The 16,391-nt window shown below is 46.0% G+C and overlaps 2 protein-coding genes across 2 annotated transcripts in view; one reads left to right on the top strand and one right to left on the bottom strand.

The window, feature by feature from the left end:
- aars2 (alanyl-tRNA synthetase 2, mitochondrial (putative)) lies at positions 1-13,607 on the top strand. Its single transcript, XM_058640240.1, has 22 exons — positions 1-294; positions 855-1,043; positions 1,806-1,951; positions 2,305-2,496; positions 2,566-2,710; positions 2,941-3,086; positions 3,177-3,285; positions 3,353-3,391; positions 3,472-3,586; positions 4,080-4,207; positions 4,376-4,517; positions 4,598-4,767; positions 4,840-4,953; positions 5,032-5,172; positions 5,256-5,393; positions 5,459-5,562; positions 9,873-9,981; positions 10,974-11,099; positions 11,177-11,287; positions 11,376-11,459; positions 13,157-13,270; positions 13,354-13,607. The coding sequence occupies exons 1-22, from the start codon at positions 58-60 to the stop codon at positions 13,516-13,518; spliced, it is 2,964 nt and encodes a 987-aa protein (XP_058496223.1). The 5' UTR covers positions 1-57; the 3' UTR covers positions 13,519-13,607.
- The window catches only part of LOC131466793 (calpain-2 catalytic subunit-like), a 20,590-nt gene continuing 17,804 nt past the window's right edge, over positions 13,606-16,391 (bottom strand). Inside the window, exons 20-21 of the mRNA XM_058640241.1 lie at positions 13,830-13,888; positions 13,606-13,759 (exon numbers count right to left, since the gene is read on the bottom strand). Coding sequence (XP_058496224.1) covers positions 13,736-13,759; positions 13,830-13,888 — 83 coding nt within the window. The 3' untranslated portion in view covers positions 13,606-13,735. The remainder of the gene's footprint in view (positions 13,760-13,829; positions 13,889-16,391) is intronic.

A 16,391-nucleotide genomic window follows, 5' to 3' on the forward strand; every position in this document is an offset into this window, starting at 1 on the left:
GGGTGTCAGTGCGCATGCGCCTCGTGGGTCTGTTCTGGCAGGTCCTTTCTGCTTCTCATGTGGGTTCTGCTGCTCCGGAGGTTACGCTCACTCAGCGGGCCGCCGGGCCTGCTCTGTGCCGGCTCTGCGCGCTCCCTCAGCGGCCGTCCTCCTCTGGACATGTCCGCTGCCCGCGTCAGAACCACCTTCCTGGACTTCTTCCGGAACAAACACGGACACTTGCTGGTTCCGTCCTCGCCGGTTCGGCCCAGAGGGGACCCGAGCTTGCTGTTCGTCAACGCTGGTATGAACCAGGTCAGTGTAGACTTGGTCTGTACCCGGTCCCGGTTCTGTGCTAAAACCTGCCAACGCTTTCAAAACAAGATCCCTGTCGGTCATGTGACGTCACATGTTAAACCGACCTTGGCTTGTCAGCGTTTCTATGACAACGTCTTGATGTTACAGAGAGACCAGTACTGGACCAGACCTGGACCAGGATTTGACTTTAATTCTTATGTTCACCAGATACAACCAGACTTCACTGATGTCACGTGATGTGCTTTTATTCTGAAATATCACTGCGACACTGACAACAACTGTGACGTCATTTAGTTTCCTCTGTGGTGAAATATTATAATATTATATTTATGACGTTGTCCTCTCTGTCCTCTTTCTGTCCTGTGTCCTCTCTGTCCTCTCTCTGTCCTGTGTCCTCTCTGTCCTCTGTCTGTCCACTCTCTTTGTCTGCGTCTTGTGTCCTCTCTCTCTCTCTCTGTCTTCTATGTCCTCGCTCTCTGTTTACTCTGTCCTCTCTCTGTGTCCTGTATCGTCTCTGTCGTCTCTCTGCGTCTTGTGTCCTCTCTCTCTCTGTCCAGTTCAAACCTGTCTTCTTGGGGACAGTGGACCCTCGCAGTGCGATGGCGTCTTACCTCAGAGTGACTAACAGTCAGAAATGTGTGCGAGCCGGAGGGAAACACAACGACCTGGAGGACGTGGGACGAGACGTTTACCACCACACCTTCTTTGAGATGCTGGGGACATGGTCATTTGGAGACTACTTCAAGGTCAGCTGGTACTTCCTGTTCACAGGGGGAGGGGCTTATTTCCTGGGCACCTGTCAGAGTGGACAAAACACACACACACACTTACGCCCTTTCTCAATACTCAAGTATGCATACTTACAAGTACAGAGTACACAAGTATGATTCTTCAATTGGACAGCAGCTTCTTCCTTGTTCTACTGTTTGAATGGTGGGTGGGGCCATATATATATATATATATATATATATATGTATATATATATATGTGTGTATATATGATATATTGATGGAGCTTGTCACCTCCATCAACGCTGTGCCAAACTATAAATACATCAGATCTTAATACCCAAACCACATGTTTGAATTCTAAATGATCTTAAAACTTTGTTTTGGGACAGAGAAAAATATTTATTTCAGGTTTATATTTGTATTATCTGCTGCTATGTTTCGCTGAAATGCATTCTGGGATACATGGCTTTCCCAAGTACACTCTAGTCACCTCCGATGCATACTTGGTAAAATGGGCGGAGCGAGAACACTTCCGGGTTTGAGAACCGTACTCGCTGCTCGCTTACTTTAGAATTGGAACAGAACTTGGACTGAAGCTGATGATTTTTCACAAGTATGGGAGTACGCACAAGTACGCACAAGTACGCACAAGTACGCACAAGTACACACAAGTATGGATATTGAGAAAGGGCTATAGACACACTATACATAACCAACAGCTAATATGAGATCATATTAATCACTTCCTGTTTCCTGTGTGTGTGTGTGTGTGTTCAGGAGGAGGCGTGTTCGATGGCATGGAGCCTCCTCACAGAGTATTATGGGATACCTGCTGACAGACTGTACGTGTCCTACTTTTGTGGAGACACTGCATCAGGTTTGCCAGTGGACGAGGAGACGCGTCAGACCTGGTTGGACATCGGGTACGAGGACAGAGTGTGGTTCAGTGTGGACCTGTGTGTTTCATGAAGTCTCGTCTGTGTTTACATTTAAAGCTGCTTCAAACAGACCGTTCACTTCTTTATGTTAGAGAAGTCGTGGACCAGGACCAGGATTCTGGACCGGGTTTCAGACCAGAATTCTGGACTGGGGTTCAGATCAGGGTTCAGGACCTGGGGTTCGGATCAGTGATGATGTCACTTCCTCATGGTTTAGATCAGTGATGATGTCACTTCCTCAGGGTTCAGATCAGTGATGATGTCACTTCCTCAGGGTTCAGATCAGTGATGATGTCACTTCCTCAGGGTTCAGATCATTGATGATGTCACTTCCTCAGGGTTCCCCACACTCGCCTGCTGCCGTTTGGACTCAGAGAGAATTTCTGGGAAATGGGCGACTCTGGTCCCTGTGGTCCCTGCACTGAGATCCACTATGACCACGTAGGAGGACGAGACGCTGCTGCTCTGGTCAATGCCAACAGTCCTGAGGTGGTGGAAATCTGGAACCTGGTCTTCATGCAGTACAACAGGTCTCACACCCACACCTGAACCAGTTCAGTCCACATCAGACCGGCTCTGAACGGTCTGGTTGTTTTCAGGGACATGGACCAGAGTCTGCAGCTGCTGCCTCAGTTCAGTGTGGACACTGGGATGGGACTGGAGAGGCTGGTGAGCGTCCTGCAGGGGAAGACGTCCAACTATGACACAGACCTGTTCACCCCACTGCTGCACGCCATTCACCAGGTACACACCTGTCCACCGGACACACAGACACACACCTGTTCACCGGAGACACACCTGTCCACCGGACACACAGACACACACCTGTCCACCGCTGTCCACCGGACACACAGACATACACCTGTTTACCGGAGACACACCTGTCCACCGGACACACACACCGGTCCACCGGACACACACCTGTCTTGTGGTGTTGTAATGGTGATGGTTCTCAGTGATGTTTCTGTCCTCAGAGGTCAAAGGTTGGGCCATATGGGGGCAGGACAGGGTCAGCTGACCAGGGGAAGGTGGACATGGCGTACCGCGTGGTGGCCGACCACGTCCGCACTCTGTCCGTCTGTGTCGCAGATGGTGTCCATCCAGGAATGTCAGGCGCAGAGTGAGACGTCGCACTGGACACATTTGTTTACGTTGTGTGTTATTTTGTTGTTTATTTGTTTGTTTGTTTGTTGTGTGTGTTTGTCTACAGGTTGGTGCTGCGCAGGATTCTGCGGCGTGCGGTGCGTTTCTGTGTGGAGGTCCTCCAGGCTCCTCAGGGGGCGCTGGCGAGCCTGGTTCCTACTGTCGCACACATTCTGGTGAGACATTTCCCATCATCCCTCTCACCTGTCTGTGTTCACAATAACCCCACCCCCTTGTTTCCAGGGTGACGTGTATCCTGAGCTGCACAAAGAGAAAGAGCGGGTGAGAGGCTGTGACATCACTTCCTCTTCAGTGTGAGGATATGACATCATCATGATTGACAGCTGGTCTTCTGTCTTCAGATCATGGACATCATTAACGACAACGAGGCTCACTTCCTGTCGTCCCTGCAGCAGGGCAGCAGGCTTATCCAGAGGACACTGCAGAGGACGGAGGACAGCCGCGGCGTCTTCCCCGGTCAGTTCAGGTCCCACTAACATGTGTGACTCTGGTGTGTCCTTCAGACTTGGGTGTCTCTCATCTGTGTCTCTGGTGTGTCCTTCAGACTTGAGTGTCTCTCATGTGTGTCTCTGGTGTGTCCTTCAGACTTGGGTGTCTCTCATGTGCGTCTTTCGTGTGTCCTTCAGTCTTGGGTGTCTCTCATGTGTGTCTCTTGTGTGTCCTTCAGTCTTGGGTGTCTCTCATGTGCGTCTCTCGTGTGTCCTTCAGTCTATGGTGTCTCATGTGCGTCTCTCGTGTGTCCTTCAGTCTTGGTGTCTCTCATGTGCGTCTCTTGTGTGTCCTTCAGTCTTTGGTGTCTCATGTGCGTCTCTCATGTGTCCTTCAGACTTGATTGTCTATCTTGTGCGTCTCTCGCGTGTCCTTCAGTCTTGGGTGTCTCTAATGTGCGTCTCTCGCATGTCCTTCAGTCTTGGGTATCTCTCATGTGCGTCTCTCATGTGTCCTTCAGCCTCGGTGGCCTGGTCTCTGCACAGGGACCTTGGTTTTCCTCTGGACCTGGTGGACCTGATGTTGGACGAGCGAGGAGTCCAGGTGGACCGCCAGGAGCTGGATCGACTCATCGCAGAGAACCACAAGGTGGCGCTAAACTCTGATGTCTGTTACCATGTAAACGCCTCTGTTCGCTCTGTGTCATCATATAATGCACCTGACAGAGGACTTTTATTGTTTTTAGTTGTGAGGGACTTTTGGACTTTGGTCTTTTATTGTGAAGGGTCACTGATGATGTCATGGCTCTGTGTGCAGGTGATGTTGGAGCTGCAGTCCGGCGCTCTGACTCGGTGGACACTGGATGTCCAGAGCCTGGCGGCACTCCAGCGGCGCGGCATCCCTCACACTGATGACCGTCTCAAGTACTGCTACTCGCTGCAGGACGGAGGACGATATGGTGCAGTGTCTCAGTCCATGTGCACAGGTAACTCCTCTGACCTCTGCTCACACCGCTAACCTCAGCCTGTCTCCTCGCAGTCTTCCCAGCATGCCGCGCGACGGTGGTGGCACTGTACGACGGGCAGACGCTGGTGTCAGAGGTCGCAGAGGGACAGCGCTGTGGTGTCCTCCTGGATCAGACCAGCTTCTACTCAGAGCAGGGCGGGCAGTCACATGACCAGGGCTACTTCACCCGCGACGGGCTGCAGGTGAGACGACCTTACACAGGAAGTGAGACGACCTCACAAAGGAAGTGACTCCACATGTGTCCTGTCTCTCAGGACGTGCTGTTCCCTGTGGAGGACGTGGTCCTGGTGGGCGGGTATGTTGTCCATCAGGTGACCGCAGCTGGGCGCCTGAAGACCGGAGACCAGGTGCAGCTACACCTGGACGAGGTACAGGTTGACTGAAGGTGAATTGGATTTAGATCAGGATCTGTCCTTGTTTCTAAAAAGTCTGTCTGTCTGTCTCAGGTCCACAGGTTGTCCCTCATGGTGAACCACACAGCGACTCACCTGCTGAACTTCGCTCTGAGGACAGTTCTGGGTCCATCTGTCCATCAGAGAGGGTCTCATGTGTCCACTGATCGTCTCCGCTTTGACTTCTCCGTCAAGGTTAGTTTCTCTCTATGTCTCTGTGTCGCTCTGTGGACGTGCAGACATGTCCCCGTGATTTCTGATGTCCTGTCTGTCCTCAGAAGTCTCTGAGTACCTCTCAGCTACAGCAGGTAGAGGCGTGTCTTCATGACATCATCTCAGCCAATCAGAGGGTCCACAGCAAGGAGGTCCCTCTGCAGGAGGTCAAGAGCATCAGTGGACTGAGGACAGTGGATGAGGTGAGTGAACACATTTTTGAGGACTCTGTCTCTTCCTGTTTTTCTGACTGTCTCTGTCTCCGCAGCTTTACCCTGATCCTGTTCGCGTGGTGTCCGTCGGGTTCCCGGTCTCTGAGCTGTTCAACGTTGGGACAGGAAGAGAGACGTCTGTGGAGCTCTGCTGTGGGACGTGAGGACACCTGTTTACACCTGTCCATGTCTGTCCTCACCCCTGTTTACACCTGTCCACGTCTGTCCTCACCTGTTAACACCTGGACAGACGTCTGTCCTCACACCTGTTTACACCTATCCACATCTGTCCTAACCTGTTTACACCTGGACAGACGTCTGTCCTCACACCTGTTTACATCTGTCCACATCTGTCCTCACCTGTTTACACCTGGACAGACGTCTGTCCTCACACCTGTTTACACCTGTCCATGTCTGTCCTCACACCTGTTTACATCTGTCCACATCTGTCCTCACCTGTTTACACCTGGACAGACGTCTGTCCTCACACCTGTTTACACCTGTCCATGTCTGTCCTCACACCTGTTTACATCTGTCCACATCTGTCCTCACACCTGTTTACACCTGTCCGTGTCTGTCCTCACACCTGTTTACATCCGTCCTCACCTGTTTACACCTGTCCATGTCTGTCTTCGCACCTGTTTACATTCAATTCAATTCAATGTTATTTGTATAGCGCCAAATCATAACATACATGATCTCAGGTCTGTACATAGACAACATCAAAGAGAGCAGAGAAACACAACAGTTCACACAATGAGCAAACACTAGGCATCAGTGGAGAGAAAAAACTCCCTCTTAACAGAAGAAGAAATCTCTGACAGAACCAGACTCACACATGTGCAGCATCTGCCTAGACCGGTTGGGGTGAAAGGAAAAATGGGGGACAGCGAAGAGGTGGGGGACAGAAAGGGGGGAGAGAAAGGACAAGAGGGAGATGAGGTAGAGACAGAAGAGAGAGAGAGACCAGGAGCAGATACACAACAACTGTATCAAGTTACAAGTTTATACAGTCAATGATATCGACTATTAATTATAGCACAATAATAATGGTGATGATATTTATGATATGGATAGCCTCGAAAACTGGATCTGGATCCTGCAACCTGCACGATGAGAATACAGAGAGAGAGAGAGAGAGGGAAGGAAGGAAGGACACAAACTAGGGAGAGAAAGAGACAAGGTTAATGACATATAAAAAGTCATATTCATACCCTGAGTGTGAGAGAGTGAATGTGCGTGCACCACAGGAAAATCCCCCAGCAGTCTAGGTCTATAGCAGCAGAACTAAGAGATGGTCCAGGTTTCCCTGAACCAGCTCTAACTATAAGCTTTATCAAAAAGAAAAGTTTTAAGTCTAACTTTAAATACAGAGAGAGGCTCCGCCTCCCGAACTGTCATTAGAAGCTGGTTCCACAGGAGAGGAGGAGCCTGGTTACTAAAGGCTCTGCCTCCCATTCTGCTCTTACAGACTCTGGGAACCACAAGTAAACCTGTATTTTGTGACCTAAGTGGTCTGTTAGGGTGATAAGGTAAGACTAGGTCTTTCAGGTATGAAGGGGCCTGACCATTAAGTGCTTTGTACGTGAGGAGGAGGATTTTAAATTGAATTCTAAACTGTGGGTGGAGCCAGTGTAGAGAAGCTAACACTGGAGTTATATGGTCCCTCTTTCTAGTTCCTGTCAGAACTCCTGCTGCAGCATTTTGAATGAACTGAAGGGTTCTAACAGACTTGTTGGAACATCCTGATAATAAGGAGTTACAGTAATCTAATCTAGATGTAACAAAAGCATGAACTAGTTTTTCAGCATCCTGTAAAGACACAATGTTTCTAATTTTCAAAATGTTCCGCTGGTGGAAGAAGGCTGTTCTGGAAATGAGTTTTATGTGTGAATCAAATGACATTTCCTGGTCAAAAGTAACTCTAAGGTTCCTCACAGTGGAACTGGAAGCCATGGTGATGTCATCTAAAGTGACAATGTGATCAGAAAGTTTTTCTCTGAGGTGTTTAGGGCCGAGTATAAAAGTTTAAAAGTAGAAAGTTACAGGTCATCCAGGACTTAATGTCTCTGAGACATTCCTGGAGTTGAACAACCTGATTTATTTCATCCGGCCTCATTGATAAATATAGCTGTGTGTCATCTGCATAACAATGAAAGTGTATGTTGTGCGTCCTAATAATGTTCCCTAGAGGAAGCATATATAAGGTAAAAAGTATAGGCCCAAGCACTGAGCCTTGTGGAACTCCACAATTAACTTTTGTTTGTAGTGAGGCTTTATCATTAACATGAACAAACTGGAATCTATCAGATAAGTATGATTTAAACCAGCAGAGGGCAGCACCTGTGATACCAAGAGTCTGCTCCAATCTCTGCAGTAGAATATTATGATCAATGGTGTCAAATGCAGCACTAAGATCTAACAGGACAAGTAAAGAGACTAGACCATTATCTGAAGCCAAGAGAAGATCGTTACTAACTTTAACTAGTGCTGTTTCTGTGCTATGGTTTAATCTAAAACCTGACTGACCTGCAAACCTTGCTTTTTTGTAAGCTACAAAACCATCTTTCCAGGCTATATGAAATTCCTCTAGGTTACTCGAACGCCATTTTCTTTCTAATCTACGTAACGTCTGTTTAAGAGCACGAGTATTGGAGTTAAACCATGGTGCTCGTCTCATCTGATTCACCACTTTCTTGAAAGTGCTAACACAATCTAATGTAGTACGCAGTGAGGCTGCTGTACTATCAACAAGGTTATCTATGAGGGCGGGAGTAAAATCACAAAAGGTACCTTCAGATGTACTGACATATGGCACCGAGTTAAATAAAGGTTGCACTGTCTCTTTGAATGTATTCATATTATAATCAGACAGTATTTCTTATTTATGTTATTGTAGTTCATTATTGTACAATTAAATGTGAGTAAATAATGATCAGTAAGGAGAGGGTTTTGAGGAACTATGTTTAAGTTATCAATATCAATACCATAAGTTAAAACAAGATGGAGGGTGTGATTAAGGCAATGAGTTGGTTTATTAACGTGTTGAATAAAACCTATTGATTCCAACAGCGAGTTAAATGCGCAGCTAAGACTATCACGGTCAACATCTACATGGATGTTGAAATCCCCTACAATTATGATTTGATCTGTTTTAAGCACCAACTCAGATAAGAACTCAGAGAACTCTGATAGGAACTCTGAATAAGGTGCAGGTGGACGATAAACTGTGACTATCATAATTGGTTTCTGTGATTTCCAACTAAGATGAGATAGATTAAGAATAAGGCTTTCAAACCATGAATATCCTGGTTTGGGTTTGGGATTGATTAATAATCTAGTATTAAAAATGGCTGCTACACCTCCTCCTCGGCCTGAGCTTCTAAGAATATGGGTACTAGCATGAGTGGGTGGAGTTGACTCATTTAGACAAACTAACTAATCTTCTTCATGTAACCAAGTTTCAGTTACACAGAATAAATCAATACAATTGTCAGAAATTAGATCATTTATTAAAACAGATTTTGAGGAGAGAGACCTAATATTTAATAGTCCACATTTAAAAGTGGTATTATTTGACTCTATTTTATTGTTAGTATTAATCTTTATTAAGTTAGAATGTCTAACTCCTCTTCTGTTTGTTATTGATGTATTTACTTTATTTACTTTAGTTTTTACTTTAGTAGGTCGAGGGACAGACACAGTCTCTATAGGGTTTTTAATTGGTGACTGCTCGAAAAGAAGCACAGAGAAGCATGAAAGACTGCAACTCTGTGTCCTGGTCTCAGCTCTGGATTGTCATGGGTTTCTAATAAAATGCTGCTAGATAAGAGAGATAAGAGACGCCGTCTCTCTTCATGAGACCAGGTTTCCCCCAGAAGTTTTGCCAGTTATCTAAAAACCCAATGTTTTTTTCTGGACACCACCTCGACAGCCAGTGATTGAATGACGACATGCGGCTATACATGTCATCACTGGTCACATTGGGCAAAGGACCAGACAAGGTTACGTTGTCCGACATAGATTGTGCGTACCTACACACGGACTCAACATTAACTTTAGTGACCTCCGATTGGCGTAATCGGGTGTCCTTACTGCCGACGTGAACTGAATTTACGATTATCTGTAGCCAGCAGTTTCAGATAAGACTCTATGTAGCCCGCTCTGGCCCCGGGAAAACACCTGACTCACCTGTTTACACCTGTCCATGTCTGTCCTCACACCTGTTTACACCTGTCCTCACCTGGACAGAGGTCTGTTTACATCTGTCCTCACCTGTTTACATCTGTCCTCACACCTGTTTACACCCATCCTCACCTGGACAGACGTCTGTCCTCACCTGTATACACCTGTCCATGTCTGTCCTCACCTGTATACACCTGTCCATGTCTGTCCTCACATCTGTTTACATCTGTCCACGTCTGTTTTAATCTCTCTGTCTGTCTCTGTCTCTCTTTCTGTCTCTCTCAGTCATCTTCTTCACACAGGTTCAGTCCAGGACGTGGTGATCATCTCAGAGAGACAGACGGTCAGAGGAATCAGTCGCATCATCGCTGTGACTGGACACGAGGCCACACGGGTCAGTTAATGACGTCACGGGTCAGTTAATGACGTCTCGGGTCAGTTAATGACGTCTCGGTCAGTTAACAACGTCTCGGGTCAGTTTCACGGGTAGGTTAACGACGCCTCCGGTCAGTTAACGATGTGTCGGGTCAGTTAATGACGTCTCGGGTCAGTTAATGACGTCACGGGTCAGTTAATGACGTCACGGGTCAGTTAACGACGTCTCAGTTCATTTAAGGGGTCAGTTAATGACGTCTCGGGTCAGTTAATGAATTCACGGGTCAGTTAATGACATCTCGGGTCAGTTAACGACGTCTCAGGTCAGTTAACGGGTCAGTTAACAACGTCTCGGGTCAGTAAACAACGTCACGGGTCAGTTAACGACATCACGGGTCAGTTAACGACGTCTCGGGGCAGTTAACGACGTCTCGGGTCAGTTAACGACGTCTCGGGTCAGTTAACGAGTCAGTTAATGAAGTCACAGGTCAGTTAATTATGTCTCAGGTCAGTTAACGCTGTCTCGGGTCAGTTAACGCCGTCTTGGGTCAGTTAACGAGTCAGTTAATGACGTCTCGGGTCAGTTAATGATGTCTCGGGTCAGTTAAAGCCGTCAAAGGGCAGTTACAGGTCAGTTAACGACGTCTCGGGTCAGTTAACGAGTCAGTTGATGACGTCACGGGTCAGTTAATGATGTCTCGGGTCAGTTAACGCCGTCTTGGGTCAGTTAATGACGTCACGGGTCAGTTAATGATGTCTTGGATCAGTTGACGCCGTCTCGGGACAGTTAACGCCTTCTCGGGTCAGTTAACGACGTCTCGGGTCAGTTAACAATGTCTCGGGTCAGTTAACGAGTCAGTTAATGACGTCACGGGTCAGTTAATGATGTCTCGGGTCAGTTAACGCCATCTCGGGTCAGTTAACGACGTCTCGGGTCAGTTAACGAGTCAGTTAATGATGCCATGGGTCAGTTAACGAGGTCACGGGTCAGTGAATGTGCTGTGTGTCCAGGCCCGGGAGGCAGGGCAGGTTTTGTCTGAGGACGTGGACTCGCTGTCAGCCAGACTCACAGGCTCCGCCCCCTCTGACCTTACTTCCGCTCATCGTTTGGCCAAAGATGTTGGACTCCTGTCTGATGTGAGTGTAATTACCCAGAATGCCCTGCTGCACTGTGCGTGAAAAGATGCCATTTGACCCTGATCTGTGATTGACAGGCTGTAGACTCCACCCCCATCCCCCAGTGGCAGCGCAGGGAACTGCAGAGTCAGCTGAGAGCACTGCAGAGGCGGAGCAACACCATCGTCAGGAAGCTGGAGACCAGAGAGGTGAGACTGACCTCTGACCTCAGACTGACCTCTGACCTGTTCTTGTCTCTTGATGATCCTCCATGTTTTCCCATCATGCTTTGCTCAGGCTGTGTCTCGAGCTCAGGTTCTACTGGAGAAGAATGGAAAGAAGGCGGTTCTGGTGGACCTGGTGGAGGCGGACACTCTGCCGGTGAGAACACTAAGCTCCGCCTCCCTGAGGCCTAGGCCGTTTCTCAATATCCATACTTGTGCGTACTTGTGTGTACTTGTGCGTACTCCCGTATTTGTGAAAACGTCATCAGCCTCAGTCCAAGTGCTGTTCCAATTCTCAAGTAAGCTAACAGCGAGGACGGTTCTCAAACCCGGAAGTGTTCTCACTCCGCCCATTTTTACCAAGTATGCATCGGAGGTAACTTAAGCGTACTTGGGATGGCCATGTATCCCAGAATACAGAATATAGAAATATAAATCTGAAATAAATATTTTTTTTTGCCCCGGAGCAAAGTTTTAACATCATTTGAGGCGAGAAATTAGTCATTTAGAATTCAAACATGTGGTCTGTGTATTAATATATGACATATTTATAGTTTGGCAGCAAAGTTTGTCGGAGGTGATCAGCTCCGCCTCTGTGTGTATATATATGTATATGTGTATATATATGTATATGTGTATATATATATATATATGTATATGTGTATATATATATATATGTATGTCAGGGGTCGCGTTAACCGAATATTTTCCGTCATTGACCGTTTTTTTTAAACGGTGACGGAAAAATCTGAGAGCCATCCGTCATTTTGACAGATTGCAATTCACAGCCCTAAAAACTATGTTGATAAAAGAGGTGAAAAAAGAGGGATAGATGCAGATGAAGGACAAACTCAGCCCTTGGCCTCAGCGGAGCGAGGAAGCGGCAGTAAGGAGGTTAGGCGAGTTCAGTGGGAGCGGGAGTTCTCCTGGCTGAGGAGGGCGGATAGAAAAATGTTGTGCGACAAAATAAAGATTCCCATCGGAGAATCTGAGCATAATTTCTGACCTGGACACCGTACTCAATGTATCTCGCTATCCTTGTAGTGCTGACAGCGTGTTAAAGAGCTATGGACACGAGGCTTTGGAGCGCGTCTGTGACCGGTGCAGCTGATCCACTGGTGCAGAAGGAGCGCATGTTGCGGGATTTCCTACCACGCGCAACTACGCGCAAGCAGGCACGCGATTTAAGTCCATGTGGACCAGGAGGAAGGTGTGAGACTGTGCGTTTAGGCCACAGGTGAACTGTTCATATTCCACTGCAATATGAACAATGCAACTGAATACGTTATTATTATCATTTAAAGTGACCGGTAAAGATTGATTATGACGGGATTTTTATGACCCCGTCAGTCAAAATGACAGACAACGAAAAAGTCTAGCGCAACCTCTGACATATGTATATATATATATACTACTCTACAATGCTGTAATATATCTATTTTCCACATTGTATTATTTGTATTGTATATTTTAATAGAAATAAATTAATAAATGAAGTTAAATATTTAAAATGTAAAAATAATAACAATATATATGCATTTATATTTCATATGTTCATTTAACAACACTGTAGGTGGCTGTAATGAGGCTGCAGCACTTAGTGCCAGCCACCATTCAAACAGCAGAACAATACATTTGCTTACTTGAGTATTGAGAAACAACCACATACTTGTGTACTCCCGTACTTGCCAAGTATATACTCCCAGCGTACTTCTCAAGTATATACTTTCCAAGTAAGCGAATACGTACTTGTTTACTTGAGTATTGAGAAACGGCCCTAGTCTACTCTTGACTGGACAGCTTTAAATCAGATTGAAACACAGGAAGTGACATCACAGTCACATGTCGTTCCAGGTGGTGATGAAGACGGTGAATCAGCTGACTGCTGTCTCTCCCCTCAGTCACGTGATGCTGCTCACTCACCACAGGCATTCTGGGAAGGTTCTGTGCGCCTGTCAGGTTCCCAAGGTAACCACCACTCACGTGTCACTGACATCAGAGGGGGCGGGGTCATGTATGCAGCCTCTCATTGGCCTCCTTTCCCTCCTCAGGACTCGGCGTCTCTCCTGGCCTCTGATTGGGCGACAGCCGTGTGTCGTCACCTGGGCGGCGCAGCTGGCGGCTCGGCCGTGGTTGCTCAAGGTACAGGAAGTACCAGTGACATCACTGACGCTCTGAGATGGGCGGAGCAATTTGCCCTCCAGAGGAAACAGTGATGATGTCATTGTGACAGTTAGCCCCGCCCCCCGGCTCTCAGACGTTAAGTTTCTTTGTTTTAAAAGAAATAAAAAGTTTTATTCTGTTATTGATCGTCTTTATTGATTAATGTGTGATTATCTAAACAAATGGAAAACAGCCCCAAACCACATGAAACCACTTTAGTACAGATCTTCCACCACTGCAGGATCAGGTCCTGGTCCAAGTTCTGGTTCTTCAGAGCATAGTCACGTTCAGCCACTGGAACAGAACCACATCACATGATCATCATGTGATCATCTTAGTGTTCATGTGATCATGTGACCCTTACCTCCAGAAGGTTCAGCTCGATGGTTCCTGACCTGTCTTTGTCCAACGTGTCAAATGTGTCTGTGGACAGGAAGTTCAATTCAATTCAATGTTATTTGTATAGCTTTAAATCATAACATACATGATCTCAGGTCTCTGTACATAGACAACATCAAGGAGAGCAGAGAAACACAACAGTTCACACAATGAGCAAACACTAGGCATCAGTGGAGAGAAAAAACTCCCTCTTAACAGAAGAAGAAATCTCTGACAGAACCAGACTCACACATGTGCAGCATCTGCCTCGACAGGTTGGGGTGAAAGGGACAGACAGAGGAGAGGTGGGGGACAGAAAGGGGGGAGAGAAAGGACAAGAGGGAGATGAGGTAGAGACAGAAGAGAGAGAGAGACCAGGAGCAGATACACAACAACTGTATCAAGTTACAAGTTTATACAGTTAATGATATCGATTATTTATTATAGCACAATAATAATGGTGATGATATGTATGATATGGATAGCCTCGAAAACTGGATCTGGATCCTGCAACCTGCAAGATGAGAATACAGAGAGAGAGAGAGGGAAGGAAGGAAGGAAGGAAGGACACAAACTAGGGAGAGAAAGAGACAAGGTTAATGACATATAAAAAGTCATATTCATACTCTGAGTGTGAGAGAGTGAATGTGCGTGCACCACAGGAAAATCCCCCAGCAGTCTAGGTCTATAGCAGCAGAACTAAGAGATGGTCCAGGTTTCCCTGAACCAGCTCTAACTATAAGCTTTATCAAAAAGGAAAGTTTTAAGTCTAACTTTAAATACAGAGAGGCTCCGCCTCCCGAACTGTCATTGGAAGCTGGTTCCACAGGAGAGGAGGAGCCTGGTAACTGAAGACTCTGCCTCCCATTCTGCTCTTATAGACCCTGGGAACCACAAGTAAACCTGTATTTTGTGACCTAAGTGGTCTATTAGGGTGATAAGGTAAGACTAGGTCTTTCAGGTATGAAGGGGCCTGACCATTAAGTGCTTTGTACGTGAGGAGGAGGATTTTAAATTGAATTCTAAACTGTGGGTGGAGCCAGTGTAGAGAAGCTAACTCTGGAGTTATATGGTCTCTCTTTCTAGTTCCTGTCAGAACTCGTGCTGCAGCATTTTGAATGAACTGAAGGGTTCTAAAAGACTTGATGGAACATCCTGATAATAAGGAGTTACAGTTACAATCAAAGTTACAATCAAATGACATTTCCTGGTCAAAAGTAACTCCAAGGTTCCTCACAGTGGAACTGGAAACCATGGTGATGTCATCTAAAGTGACAATGTGATCAGAAAGTTTTTCTCTGAGGTGTTTAGGGCCGAGTATAAAAGTTTAAAAGTAGAAAGTTACAGGTCATCCAGGACTTAATGTCTCTGAGACATTCCTGGAGTTGAACAACCTGATTTATTTCATCCGGCCTCATTGATAAATATAGCTGTGTGTCATCTGCATAACAATGAAAGTGTATGTTGTGCTTTCTAATAATGTTCCCTAGAGGAAGCATATATAAGGTAAAAAGTATAGGCCCAAGCACTGAGCCTTGTGGAACTCCACAATTAACTTTAGTTTGTAGTGAGGCTTTATCATTTACATGAACAAACTGGAATCTATCAGATAAGTATGATTTAAACCAGCAGAGGGCAGCACCTGTGATACCAAGAGTCTGCTCCAATCTCTGCAGTAGAATATTATGATCAATGGTGTCAAATGCAGCACTAAGATCTAACAGGACAAGTAAAGAAACTAGACCATTATCTGAAGCCAAGAGAAGATCGTTACTAACTTTAACTAGTGCTGTTTCTGTGCTATGGTTTAATCTAAAACCTGACTGAAAATCTTCAAACAGGCCATTATTGCGCAAATATTCACATCATTGATTAGCAACTGCCTTTTCTAAGATTTTAGAAACAAAGGGAAGATTAGATATAGGTCGGTAATTAGCTAAAATATCTGGGTCAAGGGTCGCTTTTTTGAGAAGGGGTTTAATAACTGCTATTTTAAACGTTTGGGGCACATATCCAGTTAATAAGGATAGATTAATTTGAGTAAATATAGAGCTGTTAATTAAAGGAAAGACATCTTTAAACAGTTTGGTGGGGATAGGATCTAACTGACAGGTTGATGGCTTAGATGATGAAACTAATGATGTTAACTCAGGGAGATCTATAGGGGAGAAACTGTCTAACTGTGCACCTGGTGCTTCTAAAGCTCTTGTGCTAAAAGATGAGTCAGTCCCAATATGAGGGAGGAGATGATCCATTTTCTCTCTAATTGATGTTATTTTATTCACAAAAAAGTTGATAAAGTCATCACTGCTCAGTGTTAAAGGAATAGATGGTTCAGTGGAGCTGTGGCTCTGTGTCAGCCTGGCTACAGTGCTGAAAACAAACCTATGATTATTCTTATTTTCTTCAATCAATTTTCTTCATCTTTCCAGGCTATATACAATTCCTCTAGGTTATTGGAACGCCATTTTCTTTCTAATCTACGTAACGTAGATCATCAGTTAACACATTTACAAGATTCTAGATCAACAGTGTGTGTGTGTGCGTG

This window comes from Solea solea, chromosome 10 (genome assembly GCF_958295425.1).
Source record: "Solea solea chromosome 10, fSolSol10.1, whole genome shotgun sequence".
NCBI classification, from domain to species: domain Eukaryota; kingdom Metazoa; phylum Chordata; class Actinopteri; order Pleuronectiformes; family Soleidae; genus Solea; species Solea solea.

Coding starts and splice junctions, on each gene's coding strand:
- aars2 (XM_058640240.1), top strand. CDS start 58: ATGTGGGTTCTGCTGCTCCGGAGGTTACGCTCACTCAGCGGGCCGCCG. Junction 2,711..2,940: donor TGCTGCACGCCATTCACCAG/GTACACACCTGT, acceptor TTCTGTCCTCAG/AGGTCAAAGGTTGGGCCATA. Junction 11,460..13,156: donor TGGAGGCGGACACTCTGCCG/GTGAGAACACTA, acceptor ATGTCGTTCCAG/GTGGTGATGAAGACGGTGAA.